This window comes from Tinamus guttatus, unplaced genomic scaffold (genome assembly GCF_059628265.1).
Source record: "Tinamus guttatus ecotype Peru unplaced genomic scaffold, ASM5962826v1 Tinamus_guttatus_pri_ptg000367l, whole genome shotgun sequence".
Taxonomy (NCBI): Eukaryota; Metazoa; Chordata; class Aves; order Tinamiformes; family Tinamidae; genus Tinamus; species Tinamus guttatus.
Window position 1 is genome coordinate 1,056,293 of NW_028288901.1, and position 21,939 is coordinate 1,078,231.

Sequence of the window (21,939 nt, forward strand, 5' to 3'; positions counted from 1 at the left end):
TTTTTTTTTTTTTTTTTAATCTTGAAGAGAATGGATCTAAATATTATGGGACATGTTGTGTAACGTGTTTCACTTCAAAGTTTTTTTTTTTTAACCCACCTTATCCATCTGCTGTAATTTCAGCAATGCTTCCTAGTCCTTCTGTCTGAACATCGAGTTCACAGTCTAAAGCAGTAATGTTTTAAGTGGCTTCCAAATTATTTCAGCATTCTGTAACTTTACTTTTGTAGCCTTTACTTTGCAATTTAGCATTAGAAGAGTCGCTATAAACTACTTGCTGGCTGAGAGGCAGTTGGAAGACAAGAAGTATGTTTCAATGTGGGATTCTGACTGTCCTCATTTAGGAGGCGGTCATGCACCTGTGTTTTTAAGGAAATGTTTAAAGATCCTCCTTCTAAAGCCTGAGGCAGTAACAAAGCTGGTCTCAGTCTGTGAGGTGATCGTTTTCTCATATTTCCTAAGCAAGAACAGTGCAGCTTTTTGTGCTTGGTGTTCATGGCAATAGCAGAAGCTCTGCTCGTGGGTTATTTTTTTACACAGACCAAATGATATTTTGGTTCAACTAAACTTCTGAAATTTTTAACGATTTATTCATGGTTTGTTCCTCACTGTCTTTGTTAGGAGACACAATTACATGGGAAGATCAAGTTTTGGGTTGTTCCCTTTGCCCTTCACTGCAGCTCAAGACAGTAAGAGATTTGTTTTAATAAAGCCAAGCAAAGCTTTAGTTCAGGAAACAACAGTATTTCATGAAGACCAAGTTGTAGATAGGGAATATGTCTGTAGAAGGTCAAAGTCTGTGTGAATGCTTTAGCTTAGAATTTAATGACAAAAGTTGCTGAGATCTGCCTGCTGATAAAACTGGTACAGGTGCAAATGCACAGCACTGAATACTGGTTAGTAAAAAGCCTTTATTGCTCCAGGGTTCATGGTAAGGCAAATCAAATAAAACTAATGTAGTGACTGCAGATTTTAATGTGTAATGGACATGATATTTTATCTTTAAAAAAAATTATAATTAATTTCGTGGTGCTTTTGAGATGTTGGTAATAAAAGGAAGGAAGCCCTAGAGCACACTGGGGAAGGTGTTATTTTGCATTTTTATCCAGTACGATGAGGAGTGAGCACACACAAATGCCATTAGCTGCTCAGCAAGGAATTTTGTTACTGAAAACCTCCTCCACGTTGGAGTAAAATTAATAGCTAATATGAATAGTCCCTGATGGATAGCGTCCATATCGCCTTGTTGCTGAATCTAGGCCTACTGGTTTCTTCCATGGTTGTATTTTAATTTGTTGGTTTGAATGAAGTAGAACTGAGTTCTATCAACACAGTGTCTTTAGCAAATGAGGTGAACAAGGAGCATCTTCCTGAGCTCACCTTGTTGGTGAAAGCAGCTGTGGGTAGTGGTTACTGCGTCTGAGTGTCTCTCCAGAACTGTGGAGAGGGAGAAAGTAGGTGAGGGAGGAGGAAGCGGGATGGGAGCTCCAAGGAAAAACTCCCTTTTGCCTGCACTGCTGTGGAACCCCCTGACTCTGTGTGCTGACAACTTTTGAAAACAGCTTTTCTAAGGCTGGCTCCAAGGTTGTTTCTTTGGCCAACGAGTTTATTGGAGTTTTTTAGGTGCACAAATGTGGGTTGCTTTGCTTCGTGGACCTGAGCTGTACCACAATGTCTGTTATTAAATTGAGGTGTTTGGGCTGTTTCAAGGATCTGACTTTTGCAGGTCCAGCTTGTTTTTGAGAACTTTTGTCATGGTATTTAGCTTTTGGCTGCCAATATTTGAGTACAACGCGGCTACTTGTATGGTGTAATACTCTATTGCACCCCCTATTTTGCCAACTCTTGCTGGTATAAATCATCCAGAAAACAATATCTTTTGGTCAGTGTTCCCTTCCCCTTCTTCTCTCTCTTCCCAGTGAGAGTAAGGATACTGCAGCTCATTTACTTCCCTGTTATTGCTGTGTGTTTTGACTCGGGAGTGATTTTTGAGCATTTTTTTGTGTGTGGGAGGAGTATTTTTTGTGCTGTGAAATGATTACCTCTCAGACAATCTGTAATGTCAAGTGTGAAAAGTAATGGTTTGGTTTTGGTAGGTGTTGCCTTGCTGCCATTTGTTGATGAGCGACGTCTTAGAGCTGCCCTGGAAGAAGTCTATCCTGACCTCACTCCTGAAGAAAGTAAGAACTATGATATGTCATAGTGACAGCATATTCACTAAGACTGTTATTACTGCTCTGTTTCATGTAATATTACACCCTAGATGAACAGATGCCTGCTCCCTGACACCAGAGAGTGAGTGCCGGGTAATGGTACAAGAGGTTTCCTATTAAACTTCTATAGGCAAATTCACATGTTCCTTTCTATTTTGTACAAAGTGATGGGTTGGTTCCTGTAGCTTAGCTGTCCTGGGAGATTTTTTCAGCCTGACTGGGTCTTCAGGCTGTAAAAGGGGTTGGGGGGAGTAAAGAGGAGCCAGTCAAAAGTTGCAGCTATTGGTCTGGTTTTGATGCAACTCGAGTTTCCATTTGGGACCATCTAATTGCAGGCTGTAGGCCCAGTGAGAGGAGGAGGAGTGAGGTGAAAGCAAGTTTAAGGTACATGGGACAAGGTATGGTACCACAGAACAGGAGGAGGAAATGCAGAGTAGCCTAAAGTTGTCAGGATAGGAATGAGGAATTATATTTTGGAATCTTTTCTCAAATCTTTATTTGCTTGGTCATGCCATGATTTTAAATGTTGGGATTTTATCCTGACTTGGCCAAGTTTTAAGTAAGTTTTCCTAAGAAGGAGTGGCCTTTACCTCTCATCTAAGTCATCCTCTATGAGCCACCTTGTTCACCTTGTTTGTCTTGGCCTATGTTCACATCTTGTGTGTCTTTTCTACCACCATACCGCTCAAATGCACCTCAAATCTTATCCCATTCTTTTCATCTTTTCTAGACAGAAGAAATAGCCTTGGTGGTGATGTTCTCTTTGTTGGGAAGCATCATCCACTTTGTGATTTTATCGTGGAACAGTACACATCCAAAAATGAAGAGGTAGGTTATACTTTTTCTTAAAGGGTTGTGGCTTTTAAAGGTGGTGGTCTAGTAATACTCTTGAGGCTGAAAATTTATTTTTTCCGTAGCCGGTGGATATACCACCAGAACTGTGCCATGGAATCCAGGGAAAACTTACACTCAATGACAACGCAGTTCTTCCAGATCAGTGAGTATGACCTTCACTTTGGGTTCTTTGGAACGAAAGAAAAACTCCTTCAGTCATGCCCATGTCTGAGCAAAGATGTTTTTGTGTCCACCATGAAGAACCTAAACATCCTGACAGGACATTGCGTTTATTTTTGAGCCAAAGCATGTTTTTTCACTAGGATTCAAACTAAGTGGTGCTAATAAGTGCACTTAATTGCTGATGAATCTTTTTTTTTGAATTTATCATTTTTATCTGTGAAAGACTGTTTGTGTTTGGTAATGTTTGATAAACTTCAGTAGGTGAGTAGACTCTATACAAAAAAAGCAGTAGTAATAGTGGCCTTTTTTAGTAGTGTCTAGTGGTTTTGATCTCTACTTTTGTATAAATGTTAATTTAACCCGGTCTGATGTAACTTCCTATAGTGTGTGCTATTAAAATTTGCTGTCTGCTTTGTATAAGCTAATCTTGGTTTCATTTTAAAAAATACAGGTTAGGTTCTTCATTGTTTTCCATTCAGGCTGTAACGCTAAATTCAGGAATATATTTTTCCAAATATGTGTTCAGGTTTTTTGAGGAGGTGTGGGGGGGGAGGTGTTCAGTAATTCCTTTATTAATTCATCAATTCCTGTATATTAAACACACAAGCACTCTGGTTTTGTGAGACAGATAATATACACTAAGTGACACCAATATTCACTTCTCTAGTCTTGTCATGGCTCATAAAGAGTACGAGCAAGTCAGAGCCATTGTTGGAGGGAATAGTATTGCAGGATAAAGAAGTCTTTGAGCATTTGAACAGAAAATGTTGGGGACTTGGAGCATTGACAAACCTCTTGTTGAATTTTTGTTTATCCTTGTGTTTCTATGAGTGACTCTGCTGCTGCACCTGAGCTGTTGGCAAATTTTTGACTGCCTTATGTGTCCTAAAAAGGGCATGAGAAATGGGTTATATTTTTATGTAGAGAAGAATGACTTGCTAAGAATTCTCTGAAGATGAACAAGCATTTACATTGCTCCTTCCAAGTATGGCTCCTTTTGCCAGAATGATATGGATCTGATTCGGCCACAAGTGCAGAGTTAATGATCTCTGCACATGGGTTCATGTGAGTTGTGGCATGAGCCAAGGACTGTCACTCCTCATGAGTGAGCAAAGCTCTCTAGCATGTTGTTAGTGTGCTTGAACTGAAGGGATGTAGTTTCTTGCAGAGGAGAGAGGAAAGGCACAAGAAAACTTCACATCAGCCTGTTAAGTTTCATTCAGAAGGGAAGCTCTTAGGCACCATATAAACACCTCTGCTAAATGTGTGGGCTTTTTTTGTTTGTTTTGGACTTAAGGAAAGAAGTTTGAGATACAAAAGCTGCAGCTATTTTCTAAACAGGCAAGTATGTGAACTACTCGCTTAGATCTCGCAAGAGACACAAAGAGATCACGTGCAAGAGTAAAATCAACAAGGAATCAGTCAGTAACTTCACTGCTTATAGGACTATTTCATTTGAGGAAAAGAGATAATTTTCAAACTCCTTTATCTTTGTCCTAGGCTTAACTGACAGGGAAACACGAGTAACAGCAACTGAGCAAGTGGATCCAATGATGAGAAATGCATTACATTTTGACAGATTTTTTCCTCTTTTCTAGGATAGTGGAGTCTCCCGTTCCAATGTTACGTGATCTCACACAAAATTCTGCAGTCAGGTAAGCAAACTCCGGCTTTGGAATGCCAGAGTTGGAATGCAGTGGCAAAATATGCCAGTCAAATCCCATTTAATCTGGTGTCTTTAGGTACTGATTTTGCTGCAGAATGCAGCTGTCCATCTGTTATTTCATGTTTTCTTCATACGTTCCTGTTTCTCTGCAAAAACTAAAGCCAAAATGATATGTAGTAACATAGTGAGCTTGGGTTCACACAGTTAAGCGGAATACCTAGTTGTGTGCCATATAGGAGGGATGTTTGAAATGGTTATTTCTGAGTGTATTAAACTCTGATTAATGCTGTCAGGAAAAATGCACATTGCCTGCCGTTTCTTTTTCACTTATTCCTTGTTTTCAACCTGGGCCTTTGGCAAACAAAGAATAGTACCTGCAGAATTTCAAATTCTGCATTGGGGCTTTTAAAGTAAAATTAAAACTAAACCTCTGAGACAGAACTGGCTATTGATTGAAAGCCCCCTGGCCCTTGATTTTTTCTCACTGGATCTTCATCGTTTCCACTTTCTTGCATCTCCTGGAGGATACCTGGCAACATAAACTTCACTCCTTTAACAAGACGCAAGGATGAAGGAGATTAGTCTCCCAGGGTTCCCTGTCCCGCAAGTGCCAAAGAGCTTCTTCGCAAGATATAAAAGACCTTTCCTACTAGAGGGCAAAGATACCTTATGGATATTGGCTTTATTGAAAGTCATGTTTGACGAACCTGATAGCCTTCTACAATGAGGTGACTGGCTGGATGGATGATGGGAGAGCCATGGATGTTGTCCACCTTGACTTCAGCAAAGCTTTTGACACAGTCTCCCATAACATCCTCATAGGAAAGCTCCAGAAGTGTGGACTGGACGAGTGGACAGTCAGATGGGTTCAGGACTGGCTGGATGGCAGAGCCCAGAGGGTGATGATAAATGGAGCCGAGTCTAGTTGGAGACCTGTGGCCAGTGGTGTCCCACAGGGGTCAGTCCTGGGCCCGATGCTCTTCAACTTGTTCATCAGTGACTTGGACGAGGGCACGGAGTGCACCCTGAGCAAGTTTGCAGATGACACCAACCTGGGAGGAGTGGCTGACACTCCTGAGGGCTGTGCTGCCATTCAGAGGGACCTGAACAGGATGGAGGGTTGGGAAGAGAGGAACTTCATGAGGTTCAGCAAGGAGAAGTGCAGGGTCCTGCACCTGGTCAGGAATAGCCCCAGGTACTAGTACAAAATAGGGGAAGACCTACTGGAAAGCAGCTCTGCACAGAGGGATTTGGGAGTCCTGGCTGACAACAGGTTAACCATGAGGCAGCAATGTGCCCTAGTGGGCAAGAAAGCCAATGGGATCCTGGCTGCATCAAGAGGAGCGTTGCCAGCCGGTCGGGAGAGGAGATCCTGCCCCTCTGCTCAGCTCTGGGGAGGCCGCACCTGGAGTATTGGGTGCAGGTCTGGGCTCCCCAGTGCAAGAAGGACGTGGAGCTTCTGGAGAGGGTCCAGCGGAGAGCGACAAAGATGATTGTGGGACTGGAGCATCTATTGTATGAGGAAAGACTAAGCAAGCTGGGCCTGTTTAGTCTGGAGAAAAGAAGACCGAGAGGAGATTTGATCAACATGTTCAAGTACCTGAGGGGTGATTGTAGGGAGGATGGGGCCAGGGTCTTCTCAGTGGTGGCCAGTGACAGGACGAGGGGTAACAGGTGCAAGTTGAAACATAGGAAGTTTAATGTCCATATGAGGAAGGACCTCTTTACTGTGAGGGTGACAGAGCCCTGGAACAGGCTGCTCAGAGAGGTTGTGGAGTCTCCTTCTCTGGAGATCTTCAAACCTGCCTGGATTCCACCCTGTGCCACATGCTCTGGGTTTCCCTGCTGGAGCAGGGAGGGTTGGACTAGATGATCTCTAGAGGTCCCTTCCAGCCTCATCCATTCTGTGGTTCTATGATATACTCGCCTGCATTCTGCAAGCAGACTCTCTTTCTGTGGGTTTAGTAGTGAAAGGAGATGTCTCCTTGGCCATTACTCTCTTTTGCTTCACTCATTACTCTGTTCCCTGTCTTATAGCTGCAACTTAACAGAAGATTTCTTCCAGCGAAATGAGATTATTTTCCGTCTGTACATTGGTCTCCTCATTATGAATCCTCCTGGTTCAGCCCTTTGAGTGTTAATTGTTTTCCCTCATTCTGATACAGGGGCCTAGTGTGAGGCTGCTGGTACCTGATGGTCCCCTGAAGAATCTGATTTGATCTACTAGGCTGTGTGACTTTTAAGTGAAAAGGTGGCTTTAAAGAGGAAAAAAATACCTAGTCAAAGCTTCCGCACTAGCAATGACATTTCTTTTTTTTTTTTTTTTTTTCCTTGCCTTCCTTTTTATTGCAGCCTATGTAAGAGTAATACTGACTTAGTCTAAATATGCTGTTTGGTATGAAACTACATAATGAATAAAGTACAATGAAGAGTTTCCAAGGATAAATCCTGTGGTCACAAAAGAAATGAGTTAGTCATGCACTTGACAGCAAATTTCTGTAGATCTTATACGTTGTGTCACTCACTGAATTTAACACAGTGCAGAGGGCATATAATGCTTGTCCATATAACCTTTCATTTTTTGAGTCATTTAAAATACTTGAGACGCTGAATATTACTTGTGGTCTGTCTGCATGTATATATATAATTTGTCTATACAGAGACATAACTTGGGTCAGCTAGTACAACTAGTTTATAGGCAATAGGAAATGTTAAGTCATGTCTTGTCAGAGTTTTATTGAAAAGATATTCTGAAATGGATGTTAACTTACTTTAATTGACAAAGATAGTTTTTGGGGTCTTTTACCTCTGTCAGAAGGTTTGAATTGGTTCTGCCCATTTCTACAGCAAACACTTTTGCTCCTGTCTCTTGAGATAGTAGGGGCAATCATGGCTCTGCTCTTGAGTTCTTGGTTTCTTGGAAAATTTAGCCCAAATCACATTATTCTCTTCCTTCTGATTTTCTGATGAGTTGTTTGCTTTTTTTTTTCTTGGCATCCCAAATATTCTATAGCAAAGGGTAGATGGTCAGTGAGCAGAGGGCCGCTGGTGCTGGTGCTTCAGAGCTGTCCATGGTGGATCCTGTCCCAGACATGGATACGTACCAGGAGGTCGGAATTGCTGGGTGTGTGGATGCATTTGACTAAAGCAAGTTGTATAATTAGCTGTACCCACAAAAATGAAGCTTTCCTCCTCTTTTTGCTCTAATACTAGTTCTGGTGACACTTCTACTGGGCCAGGTTTGCCAGAACAGTGTGTTCAGTCACTTTGGGCCGCTCAGAATGCAGAGTTTGTGCCATGGCGCTGGGAATAGGTGGATGTCCCTCCACTGGAATCAAGTTTTCAGCTTGCTCCTTGTTCTCTGTACATCACTCTATTGAGAGAGCAGCTATTGGTTATATGTTGGGCTCTTCTTAATTACCAAGTAAACCTAATCCTCAAATATTTTCTTCTAGTATCTCTTTCAAAGATCCACAATTTGGTGACGGCTTTGTTTTCAAGGCCACAGTGCTACCTGGTGCAAAGTAAGTATCAACTCTCGGTTTTCACATAATTAATTTGTATTTTACTAGGCTGGCTGTTTTCTCAGGCATTTATGGAGCTTCCTCTCATATTCAGGAAACCTCCTCCAGTCCTTAAGCCAGGAGACTGGGAAAAAACTAACAATGATGGTAGACCTTGGAGACCACAGCTTGGTTTTAATCGAGACAGGAAGCCAGTGCATTTGGACCAGTCGGCGTTTAGAACTTTAGGGTGAGTAAAACTGGCAGCAGTGCTGCTGGTGCCTGGGCCGAGATGTCCATGTTTCCTTTATGGCCTAAGAAATAAGGGAAAGGAGGGAGAAATGCTACCAGAGATGAGATCCTGATGTCACGTGTTGGAAACATTGGCACATAATAGTTAAATTCAGTTCTGATTCAGAACATATATGATAGTGTCCTGAAATAAGAGAATGCTATAGTAGTGCCTTGCTTTATTTATTTATTTTTTACTGAATATTTCTTATTGATTTTCCTCTTGTTTTTTCAACTTGTCTGATGGGTACTTGCTTGAAGTACAGAAGATACAATGAGGATATTATACACAAGTGATACTTAAGACAGCTAGGAGGACAGGAAAGTCTCCCATGCTTTTAAAAATGCTTTATTTTATTACCTTTGTTCAAGGCTCATGTGCTGCTCTGTAATAATCCGCTTGATTGTCTTTGTTCAAGGTATTGTTGAAGCCAGTTTCTTACTAGTTCTCCAAATACAAATACAAATAACTTTCTCAAGTGCTCTAGTGCATACAAGGATGCTTCAGGGCATAAGATTAGAGAATGAGCTTGGGTTATGTATGAGCAAAATTATGGATAAATGGAATTTTTTTCTTACTGGGAATGGCTGGGAGCCATATGTCTGTCCATGCCAAACTAGAGGCTTTTTCAAAGGAGGTTGTAATACTAGTGAATAAAAGCAAATTGTATAAGCAACCGAACAAGATCCTCTTTAGGAAGAGGAAATAGTTTCTTTTTAATCCTGCAGCTCTAGAGAACCACCTCCTGTTCTTCCATCTCGCAGCTGCAAAAAGAATAGCTGCCTTACTGATTACATGATGTCCTATTAAATGCATTGTTTCAGGATAAGAAAGTCTGGAGTGGCAGACACTGCGAGCACTGAAGTCTTAATGTAAATATGCTTTTGTGCAGGAAAAGTAAGGAAGGCCTAGTAAACGTGAAGGCACAAATATCATAAAATTAAGGCACAGATTCACCTCATTGGGAAATGAGGTTTTCTCGAATTCTTACACTGTTCACAGGAAGTGTGTTTTTCCGATTACTCTGGCTCACTATAGAAATTGCAGAATTTTCCCTGGAGCAGCTCCCAAAGCACGTGCTGTCTTTGCCATGTGCCCAGGACTCTTGTCTGTGAGTCCCTGCATTGTGTTTGTGCCCCTCTCCACGGATGTGCTGGAGAGAGCTGCGATATTCGATGGCCGGGGTAGCAGCTGTTTCATAAGATGCCATTTATGAAAACATCCTCTTTTTTTTCTTTCTTTCCATTTCTTACACATAATAGCCATTCAATACCAAGGGAAAGAGGGATGCCAGGAATGTATGCCAACGCGGTACCGCTCGGAGCTTACGGGAACCCCTACACCAGGCCGCTCCTAGGCGGGCAGCAGCAGATTCCCAAATTGTTGTCAAGTAAGTGGGTCTTCCTTTTTACATTGCCAAGTTGAAAAGTTCTACAATTTGATTTTAGTCTGTTTTCACGTTTGCTGTGTGAATATGCTAGAACAGTAGAGAATTTTATGGTGTAAATGTATCCTTTGTGCTATTGGTCTGTGCTTTTCTGGCACAGGTTAACGCTTATGAGAGACTTGTGGTAGAGTAAATGCTGCATCTGCCTTCCTCAAACTCTATATCAAATCTTGCTGCTGCAGGAGTGTAGGGTGAGTTTGAAAACAGGCGGCCATGAGCTACTAGAAAATGCTCAGGCTTGTGTGCTCTGAATGTTGAATGGAACTGCTGCTGTTTGAGGGAGATTTGATGGGCTGTGGTGCAGATGGGGCCAAGGACACGGTGCTGCCCCTCCTGCAGCATTTGCCTTTATGAAAAGGGAATGGAGAGACGGACATCAGAGTTCCACACTGTACAGTAGAGTCTAGTAGTTGTGTTAAGGATGAAAATACTACAAGCAGGGATGTCTGCTACGGTCCTGAAAAGAGAGGAGGAAGCCTGGTATTGTTGCAGATCAAGCTGTTCTAGGCCCAAACAATTTTAAAGCTTACTAGCTTGATTGTTATGAGGTTTCTTTGCCAGTAGCAAGTGGATTCAGGAGTCCATAGCCATCCCCCAGGAGATGCATTTTGACCGATTTGATGCCCTTTTGTCAATGGTGGAAGTTCAGGCTGCAGCCTTTTCATACACTTCTTGCATTTCAGGTGATTGTATTCAGATATTTTAAGTCATTATGAACCGTTGTGCCTTGAGGTCCTGAATTTTAAACTCGCTTTTACTTATCATATGTGCAAAGGGCAGCTTGTATTACTTTGATATTTGTCACTGAGATTGATGCTGTAAAAAAGCTATCTTCACCTCGTACCTTCACCCTGACCATGTATGTACAAACCTGGTTCTTTTTGAAGAGGAAAATATCTTCCCCCCCCGCCCAGCACTAGTATGAACACTGGCTTTTTTATAATTGCTGGAACGAAACAGCAAAATCCATGCCCATCACTCAAGAGCGGCCTCTCTTTTAAAGACATTAATGACGGTTTGACTTTGTTATTTAGGTGCTTGACTGGCCATGCTGTTCAGAGCTCAGCTGGTTCATGTTATGACGAAGGAGAAATTGTCATAAATTTGAGGGGAAAATGTCACTGGAGTTAATTCATAGAATTATTTTGCTTAGATGAAATATCGAGTCACAGTTTGAATATGATGGTCTTCTCCAAATGTCTCACTCATGTGAGTTGTTCTGGTCTTCAAAGAGTCAAGAACTGCTTATGAACTTCAGGGCTTGTCCATCTCTTTGGAAGCTTAAAAAATATATTTTTCTGTTTTTCTTTTTTTTTTTTTTTTTTTTGGAATTGCTGTAGTAAAATGTACTAAAAAAATGTCCTGTTCCAAAATGCAGTTGCATGCCTGCAGGTAGGACCCCATTTTGTATACTTAAGATTTACATGTGATAGGAAAAATGGCACTTTGCCCATAAAGGGTTCCTACTGTACATAATCCTACACATCTTCATAGTTTGCCTGAGTTTCAACATCAGCAGAAGGAGCAAATTTCCTAGAAATTTGATGTTTTGTGCCTGAGGAGAACATGAAGCCTGAGGAGGAGGCTGGCCCTAGAAAAGAGTTAATGCAGAAGGCAAGGTGACAGCTCAGGGAAGATGGTAGGACTTGACAGAAGAGCTGTGGTGACTGGCAGAAAGGAGGTCCTGCCTTGCACGGGCTGCCCAGACCCTTTTTGGAGGTTTGCATCCGCAGCTTCAGTTACACAGCAGCAGCTGGGAGGTTGGCAATGTCACGTCCTGCTCTGCTGTTTGCTTCTTTGGCTTGGCAAGCAGTAGTGGAAGAGGTGAGAGAAAACCCCATCTGTTTGAAATGCACCTTTTTTTTTATCCCAAGAAGAAGTGGTCTGTGTGAAGAGCACCGGAAAAGGACATCAGTTAATGAGTCCTGTCTCTTTGCCTGTGATTAAGTGCCCCATTTCTATATGGGACAGAAACAGGAGGGCTGAGTTGCCTGAAAGCTATAGCCTAAGAGATGCTTTAAAGGAAGTGGGTTTCATTTTTCAGCTGAAATTATGCAGTTTTGTATTATACAATTGAGGCTTAAATAGCTGAATGAAACCAAGTTTTATGAACTCCAACAGTTGATCCTATGGAGGAGAGCAGATTACTGCAGAGTGAAGCTGTCAGGCTTCTTATATTTAACTTGCATTTCTTGACTGCATATGGATCACTAACTAAATAATTAAGATCAGCGGCCAGTCTAAATTAAACTAGTTATCCAGTTCCAAAGTAAATGAAGTATACTTGAGCAGGGGGTGAAGAAGCTTCCTGTGGAAGAAATCAGATTGGTTTAAGTGGGGAGACAGTTCGAATATAAGAGTTTGGAGCTACTAACTTTGATTAAAAGAAGTATTTCTTAAGCAAACAGAATTAGGATCTAAAAAGAAGTGTGTGGGGAAGGCAGAACTACCAGACAGGCGCCATGTTTTCATATATATCTCCAAGGAGAAAGAGCATGTGTGATTTACAGGGAGAGAAAGTATTTGTGAGCCCCGTAGGTTGTATGCTGTTGTTTTTGACTTCTAAACTTGAGACACTTTGTGGGAAATACTTATTTCAAAGCAGTTTTCTGAGCCTTACGTATGAGGAGATGATGTTGCCAATTAGATACTTAAAAAACTCTCATCCTCATGGCATCTGAGCACCTTGTGTTGTGAGGGAAACACTCCAAATGCAAATATGCCCCTATGTCATCATTCTTTCAAATTGAGGAGGCTTGAATCCACTGATCGATATGAAATCCCAGTCCATCTGTTGGCCTCAGAAGTTGTCTCGGAGCTCCTCTTTAAGCATCCCTTTCTGCCCTCATCCCCTGGCCCCTTCTCACCCAAGGGTTTGGTTTCTCGGGCATTGCCAGTCGCTGCTCTGCAGGTGTGCCTGGCAGACCTAAGAGCAAAGCTGCCCAGGAGAACAAGATTTTTTTTTTCCTTCTCCTTAGTGGTGCTTTTTTCCATTAGGCAGTGGTTAATTTCTTGCTTTCGTGTTCATGAAGTAAAAAAGAGAAGCCGGGTCAGCCCGCTGGTGCTCCCAGCTCCCTTTGTGGCCATTGCCTGTCGTGCTGCCCACAGGCCTTGTGCAAAGACCTTTCCCACACAGCGGAGCTTCCAGGGATGCCCTTGCTCCCCAGGGTCCATCATTCGGAGCTGGCTTGAGAAGCTGGTTCTTGGTTCCTGTGTACTTTAATGGGACAACTCAGAATCGGGGCCGGGAGCCCACTGAAAACGTGGGCTTTGTCGCACGATTTTGTTCTTCCCCTTCACTTCTGCTAGTGGTACCAAGCTATCCTGGGAGATTAGGCTCAAACTGTAATTAACTCCTAATTTAAACTGAGTGCCATGTGAAGTCTTTGCAGATGACTAGTTGCAGTGGTGGTTGACTTGATAGTTGGGTGTCATCTGTCTTTCATGGCCATTTTTAGATGATATTTTATTTAACCATGGTACGCCATCAGTCAGTGAGATGAGCAGGGGTTAAACGATATCGGAGACCTCTTTGCCTTCAGAAAGGAGCTCCAGAAATGCCTCGTGCTGCCCAGTTGGGAGGCTGGTACCCAGCTCAGGCCTCTTGGGGCTCTTGATGCCAATGGCCAGCGTGTACCTTAAGTGTTTTACCACATACATAAGACTCGTTTAAACCAGGAGTGATTTAGAGGCCTAGTTAAACTTCTTTGAAGTGACGCTGCCCAAAACTTGTGCCAAGATCAGGCTTCCTGGCGGCTGCGCTGCAGGATGTCTGTGCAAACAGAGCCACCTCCAGGCACCTGAGCGCGTGGTGGGTGCTGGGTTGTGTGGAGATGGCCTCAAGCAAAGCTGCTGAGGTGCAGGTGCTCTCTGAGCCCTCCTCCTGGAGGTGAAGGAGGGCAGGTCGTATGGACAGCTCGTTTGCTCTGATTTAGCACGTGCCCATTATTTCTCCTTGGCACCAGTTTTGCCCAGAGAGCATCTTCTGGTATTCCTGGACCTGACAGCACTGTTGCCTTTCTGCCTTTTGCAGCTTCCTCTCTCATTTTCAAGTGCGAACGTCTCTGCTAAAGCTCAGGCGTCAACTAGAAAATACCAACTAAAAAGTCAAATTAGAACGAATGGAATAGCACAAGCAGATTGGTTTTTTTTTGTTTTTTTTTTTTTGGGGGGGGGCAAGTTCTGTCTGGTATCACCATCGCGTTCAAGCAGCTACGTAGTGATGTGGGAGTAGGAGGCAGGACGTGGTAGAGAACAGTTGTTTATTATGGAATAATGGGAATGGGAGCTTCCTGAAAACACACTCCATGTTTGTGTAACTCGGAGGTTCTGGAAGAATTAGGGATGATAAGGTTAAAGATTTTCATGTTTTACGGAGTTGTTATAAGGCAACTCTGTATGCATAATGTTTTTATACATATGATGAAGTAAAATTGGCCACTAGAAGGGCAATGCGGTCAGCCAAAGTGCTGTCTCCTCCTCGAGAGGCTGCCGTGGGTGTTACTTGCTGCTCCTCTCTGATTTGACTTGGATGTGCCAATTTTCAGTTGATGAATAATTGTCTGCACTGATAACTTGGGGAGTCAAGTGCACTGTGGTAGCACTCCCTGAATGGCACATTTGGTTCCTGCAATCCAGGCTATCTGATTTATGACTTTCATTTCAGTCAGTAAACTTGTCAATTAGCTGCATTTGAAAAGTGATTTTGATTAGAGCAATCAGTAAACACAAAATCTCATCTTTGATTGCCCTGCTGATTAGATAAATTGTTACTTGAGGAGCTGCTAGAGAAGGCAGTTTATTTAGCCTTATAGCTCTAGGAAATGTCTAAGTTTTAAAGACTAAGGGAAATATTAATTGCCTTTTTTTTTCTCGAATTCTGTACCTCTTTGAAGTGCAATTCACTGTTCCAAGCTTTCTCCCCCTCCAAGCCTATCAGAGAGCCATAAAAATATATAGTAATAAGATGGCTTTTAAACGTGTGGGGTTTGTTGTTGTTGTTCTTTGAATTGTATCATTTTTTTTTTCCTTAAGCAGCTCCCTAGCACTGCAACAAGATGTGCTAACAGCAGGGGGTAGTTGGGCTCTTAGGGTATCAAGTGGAAAGAAAGTGCTACATGTGGTGTTCTGCTAGCCCTTATTCAGGGATCTATGTGATACATGAACAGGAGCACTGCCAGGCAGAGGTTTCTCATGCAGTCCTCATTTGACCCTAGCTCTGAAGCAGAAAAAATAACGCTAAAAACATTCAAGTAAAGTTTGGAGCTCTAGCTGAAAGGAAGGAGGGAGAGGGGGAATATACATGGGTGGTTTTGCAAGCAGAAGGAAAACCGAGCGCTCTCGTGAGTCCCTGGTGCTTTTCCTGCTGGTGCGACACAGGCACGTGCACGAAAGATGCTCTAGGTTGAAAACGATCCATTTCGTATCTATGAGAACTGTTGCAGAATTAAAAATAAATAAGTTTTAGCAGCTTTGTCTTCCTGGTACCTTTTAAGGAATGAGTTTAAGAGCCTTAGTTTTTTTGTTCCTCCAAAGTAGCTGAAACCGGGCTGTCTTCTCTTGCATTAGTTTTATATTCAAGTCCAGCATCACTAGAGAATCATTTCAACGGAAGCTGTTCATGTGTTTCAAAGTCCTGGCTATTCTGACGGGCTGCTCAGCATGAAAGTGCTGCTGTGTGCATCTTCAGAGTGTATTTGGCACAAACTTCTGCTCTGCATCCTGTCCCTTGCGACGCTTTAGGCCCGCTGCACTTCCAGCACATATGAAATAACCCATTGCAGGTGGTGGTGAGCAGCGATTGACAGCAGCAGGCTGGAGGGATCCCGCTGCAGGATGAGTGGAGAGGCTTGTCCGCTTATTCCTTTCAATTTTTTGGGAAGCTTTAGCCTGTTGAGTAGCAGCAGTTTAACTGGGTCTTCCTGCCCCGTCACGCGGTGCCCATTAGGCAACTGCTGGAACCAGCTGTTAAAATGAGGTCCCACTTCAGTGCGATTGAGGCTAATCAAAGGTGTCGCTGAGGCTGCGGCTTTTGAGCGATGCACAATCCGCGCGGAGAGCTGCCCGGGAGCTATTGATAAGCTTTTCTTTCATCCTGTTTACCCACCAGTTTATTTAGAAGAACAACAAGCATTTAATTGCAGGTCCCCCTTAAAGCAACCTTGTTACTGCTCTGGCTTTGTACTGGGTTAGTTTGGGTAGGAGAAACAATTGAGAAGTGGGTGGTCCTTTCCCTGGCCGCTTGCTCTAAGGGCAGGGCTCTCTTTGCAAATTTCCACCCAAAAAAATAAGGTTTGTAAGCTATGTAAGTATGAAGTGGACTAAGTCTTCACTTCTTACAGTAGCCGTCATTGTTTTGCATGGCTAAGGATTGCAGAAAAAAAATGATACCCATAAAACATTGAAACACTGACTGGTGCATAGCTGCAGCAATTAAAATGTTCTCTTTATAGCTTGAAGTTTATTGGATATATTAAAGAAAAAGAGAAAGAAAATGCAAGCAAATACAGCCTTTTATCAGTACTGAACTTGGCACTGTCTGGTGCTAATAGACTTTGCCAATATATTAGCTCACCAATATTAACCAAATAAGATTTGGTGAAGGGTGTTTGGTAGCGTATCCCATTTGGGCTTTTCTGTTCTGCCTGTCTTTTTAAAACAAGCTTTATGGCATGTTTAAAGTAGAACCCATTTCTATAATCATTTCCTTTGCTTTTAAGCTTTTTTGTTTTACCCCATAGATCTTAGGCCCCAGGATTCGTGGCGAGGTCCGACGCCGTTGTTTCAGCAGACGCCACAAAGGTAAGGCCGGTGGGACCCAGATCTTGCAAAATGTGCCTGGTTCTGGGGAGATTCACAACCTGGGGCCCTTTAATCCTTGTTTTGGATTTGTTGTTTGTATTTATCTAAGTTATGTTGTACAGCAGTTTTCATTAAGGTGAGGCCCATGCTTTATTTCTATTTTGCGAGTGCACTATGCAGGGTTCATCCCTTAAAAGTTCCGCGTACTCTGTATTAAAACAAACAGCAGCAAAAACACTTCCCATTAAAACTCAGACTTCGAAATTAACTTTACTGTTGGTGCTTTGGTACTGTTCTTGGTTCTTTGGCCTTCATCTTATTGAAGCTTTTGAGATACCGTGAAATTGGACACAGAGAGCTTAAAACTGCATTAGATTTTGGACAAGCTAAACAAATTTCTTTTTAGGAGGGTTGTGGAGCTTAATGAGGCATAACTAATGGCGTTCCACTTTTATCATTTCTGCGCCGCGACCGCAGCATTAGCACAGACTGGCCATTGATTCTTGCTACAAACCTCTTGAAGTCCTAATCAGCTTCTTTGGTACAACTTTTTCAGGCCTGACAAGCCTATTGTAGGGCAGTGTCACTGTAGGTCAGTAGTTATTAGTTGCCACTGAAAACAGTTTCTTTAACTACTTAAGGCTGAACTGAATTAAATGCAGAAGGGGCTCGGGGAAGGATTATGGAATCTGCAGCCCAATAAGTGCCATCAAATAGAAAGAATGTGACATGGTTTCATAATAAGGGATGTTTTACGTGCACGCCTTCGTTGATAGGTATGTCCTTAAGTCAGGGGGACTTTATTAATTCCAGTATACCTGAGAAAGCTATGAATAATTAATTTATGTTTAGGGAGGGATGGGAGTGTATATGAGATCTTTGAAATTTCTAATTTCTTTTTTTTTCCTTTTTTTCTCCCTTTTTTTGCATGTTTTTTATGTGCAAATGGAAAATATCAGCCTTGGGAGAATTTATTGAGCTCTCTATAATCACATTTTCCATGGCAACCGTTCCGACCCCTATTGAAGTCACTGCAGCTCCCTCATCCCATGCCGTGTCAGCGCCCAGTCTCGTGTTAGATACTTTTAAGTGCTGAGTTTGTCCATGTCGCTTGTTCTTCTCAAAACATCCACTAAGTGCAACCTACGTGATTTGATTTTATTAAATAGTGCTGCACCTCAGTAGCCTGCAGTATGTTTTCCAGTGCTCTGCTTTCATGGTTTTCCCTGGCTGTTCATTTTTGCAAAGTGGAAGAGTTTCTCAGTTCACATATAAATCATTCTTTCCACCTAAACTGTTTGTTTCTCACTCAAAATTTTTGTTTGTTTGTTTTCTTTTTACATAGTTGTAATATTAGACAGAGTATCTAATCAGAATCCAGGGTATCTAATCACAACTGCATTCAACTTACCTTAGTATTTTAGGAGGTGTTAATATTTAATGAACAGCTGTTTGGGAACATTTATGCAGATACATATGCTCGTAGGACTCAATCTTTAACTTGTCCAGGGTATTTTTTGAGTTGCAATACTGCGACTTTAGTATTCAGTTTCTAAACTTGAGGAAATGTGTATCCCTTAAGGTAACTTTAAAGTGAAAAATGTCTCAGCCCAGAAAATAAGCTTTAGGGATTTTGGAGAATGTCTTTGTAGCTTTTGAACAAAATCAGCATTTTTACACTGCTGCTTCTCCCACAACTTATTTCTTGTTTTACCTCTGGTAGTTTATAACAATCACTGCTTGTCATAGTGCTGGAAATAAATAATTCTGCAGTGGAGCCCATGTGTTCAGTGCTTAGGGTTGATGTTGAATTACCCACCCATGGGCTAGATATTCTTGGTGCTGTTTTAGGGGAAAAAGATGAGAAACCTGTTGAAGTGCAGCTGTTCTGGGAGGTTTTTGCATCCCTAGCAGGTCCCTGAGAGCCTCCAGAGCAGGAGCAAGTTCAGGGAGCGGCTGCTGCTGCCTCCGGCTCCACTCCTGCTTGCAGGAGGCCACGAGGTGCCAGCCCGGAGGGTGGCCAAGAGTTTCCATCCTTGTAGCACCTCAGCACCTGGAGAAAGGTGGTGGAAAGAGAGGCCAGCCCCTGCTCCTACCTTTTCAGGTACCATGGATAGACAGGAGGCAACGGCCTCCTTGCTGTGCAGAACCAAGGAGGGGGCAGCCGTGAAGCCCTGTCCCTGCCGGTAAACCCTTCGGCCGGGATCTTTGGCTCTCTTTTGTTTTGCTGCTTCCCACGTAGTTTTAGGGGAAAAGCCATAGCTTTTAGCACAGTAAATACATTATTGGTATTACTGTGGTGTGTAGCATGGCTGTTAAGTGTTGCTTAACTTCTTCATGAAGTTAACTTCTTCAGCTTCCAGAGGAGCTGATGTTGGAACGCGCAAAGGCTTTGCTTTATGGAACGGTTTTGAGGAAAAGCTAAAATTTTGGCCCCCAGGAACAGTGCATAGTTCAGGGAGCTGAGAGGACCAGGAAGCTTTGTGCTGCTTTTTTGGCTTTAAGATTTAGATATCCTAATGTCAGCTTTTTTTTTTCTTCTTCGTCTTCCTGTTAGCTTAATCCCTTGAGTGCATAATGATTCTAACTGAAAATCACCAATTTCACTATTTAAGATCACCTTGAAGATAAGTTGGCCCAAAATCATACTTACTAACCCCAAATGAAATTTATTTGGAGCTTTTCTGTTCCAGACATGTGACAAATATTTGCCTGTGATCCCTGGTTTCTGAGACTGTCACAAGCACATTAAGAGAGTTGCAGCAACCAAACGACTCTTGATGGAAGTACAGAAGTGGATTAGACGAGGAATTCACTGCTCTTGCCCTTATGGCTGAACATTAGACTCTGCCTGAAGAGGCTGCTGCTTTCTAGGAATAATGAAATAAAATCTTAGTACTCAAAACACTTAATCAAAAGGAATACCATACCTACAATGCTGCTTAATGTTTACTCTCAGAAAATGTAATGTGTGATTAATTTAAAGGAAATGCTGTTTTGCTCCACGTAGCAAACAATTCAGGTAATATTAGGCATTTCTAGACATACATCTGAGATACTAAAAACCAAACTGCACAGTCCAGTGAGACCATTTAGCTTGCATGAAAAATGAACATGCACAAATACTAAAGTGGGAATTACCAAGTTTGTGTTTATTGGGTAAGTGCATACTGCTATAAACAAGAACCAAGGGATTTCACTTCTGGAGATGGCTGGAGTTTCTTTTGCCTTTGGGAAGTTCGGACAGATTTTAACCTGTCCAGGCACGGCCAGTTTTCTTACAGGCAAAGCCTCTAAAACCAGAAGACTTGTACGTACAAGCAGAAATTTTTCACATCCAAATTTCCCATTTTCCTTCACTTTAGTCTTATGTTAAGTTCTCTTTGTCTTGATAAAAGCTCCATCTCCACTGCCATTGGAGAAATTCCCCTGTGGAAGGTTTTTCCTCTCCAATGTCACTTCCTCCGCTGCGCCAAGGCACGTGGTGCCGTTGGCTACAAGTAGGGGCTTGGTCAGTTCCTTCCCCGAAATTCCTCCCTCTTCCATACGCTGAGCAGCTGAAAGCAGGCAGGTTATTCCCCCGAGGTCGAAGCCCAGCTGATTTCAATCTAAGACTCCTCAGAGATGAGCAAAGTTAAGGTTTGGTTTGGCGTGTTGGAGCGGCGCAGCGGCGAGGTAGGAAAAGCCACATTCCCTGTTCCTGATCCTGCGCTCGGCAGCTGCCCCGCACTGTGCTCAGCTGCCTCTCAAACACAAGTCAAAAGAGATCAACAGTCCTGACTACTCCATATTTTTCCGTTACAACAACACATTATTGTGCAAAACGTAACTATTTTGAATTCTTTAATGAACCGCATCCTTAGCAGTGCTCAGCGTTAAAGACTATATCATGCCTGTATCCTTTTTTTTTCCCCTAAATATTTTTAATCAAACAATGATTTGCTGCGTTACACCTGTTGCTTTATAATAGTGACGCTAGATGGGCACTTGAAGGCAATTAAAACATTTCTTGCTCGCAGCGATGTCGGACGGCAAACTAGCCTATAATGGACGCAGAATTTGCGCTCCCGTCTGAACTGTACACCAAATGTCAGCCGGGCCCTGCCAATTAGTGCTTATGTTGCTAGGTCACCGTGGTCAATTGAAAACGGCATCAATAGAACTTGAAAAGGTTTCTTCCCGATCGGACCTTCTGACATATTGAGCAGGATAATGGCTGGGAAAAACAGCCCCGGCCCCTAGCCTAGATTCAGCATACTCGCCGTAAGAATTCATTTGCAACCTGCAATTAACTACAAAGAATGGACTCGCAGAAAGGGCCTGGACATTTAGAAAATAAAGCCTCATTCTCCTGTCCCGCACATGTTTGCTGTTTGGATGGTGTGTTACGTTGAGCTAACTTGGCGATGGCTGCATTTAAATCCGCATTCCGGGTCCTGGCGGATGAATTGGCAGATCTGCCCCTCGAGCACAAGGTGGGCAAGATCCTTCCAAGGGATTTAAAAAAAAAAAAAAAAAAGGTGTTTGGTTTGTAAAACTGATTTTGGGGTAGGGAACAGTCCTCTAACTTTCAAGCTGTGGTGTAGAAAGCAAGTAAGCAGCCACGGCCCTTTAGTAAGAGGTTGTGGAGAGGCTGTTTTTATCCCCCAGTCTCCATGACCGTGCACAGCACCGTTACGTGCGCGGTCAGGTGTGGAAGCGTTTCCCTCCGAGGCAAATCCAATCGCTTAACCCCGGTGTCTCCAGCCTTGCATGCTGTGTCACATGAAACCCTTCGCGTAAGAGTTAAGTTGATCGCTGAATTCCTCTTGTTTGCACAGAAGCGCCGGGGCGGCCCCTCTCCTCGCCTGGAACCGCATGCTGCCCTCCCAAAGCCAGTACCAGCCAAGCCAGTACCAGGCACTAGGCGGACCCATGAATTACCCACAGAGACCTGAGGATCGCATGGACAGGGGAAGACAGGTATGAAAACGGGCCCTTTTTTTGCACGTGTTTCTCTC

The 21,939-nt window shown here is 42.8% G+C and overlaps 1 protein-coding gene across 1 annotated transcript in view; it reads left to right on the forward strand.

Annotated features, from left to right (window-relative positions):
• Positions 1–21,939, forward strand: part of XRN2 (5'-3' exoribonuclease 2) — a 49,643-nt gene that overhangs the window by 24,684 nt on the left and 3,020 nt on the right. The window contains exons 21-29 of the mRNA XM_088530359.1: positions 2,097–2,180; positions 2,944–3,041; positions 3,131–3,210; positions 4,829–4,885; positions 8,352–8,420; positions 8,515–8,649; positions 9,954–10,081; positions 16,879–16,939; positions 21,760–21,901. Coding sequence (XP_088386485.1) covers positions 2,097–2,180; positions 2,944–3,041; positions 3,131–3,210; positions 4,829–4,885; positions 8,352–8,420; positions 8,515–8,649; positions 9,954–10,081; positions 16,879–16,939; positions 21,760–21,901 — 854 coding nt within the window. The remainder of the gene's footprint in view (positions 1–2,096; positions 2,181–2,943; positions 3,042–3,130; positions 3,211–4,828; positions 4,886–8,351; positions 8,421–8,514; positions 8,650–9,953; positions 10,082–16,878; positions 16,940–21,759; positions 21,902–21,939) is intronic.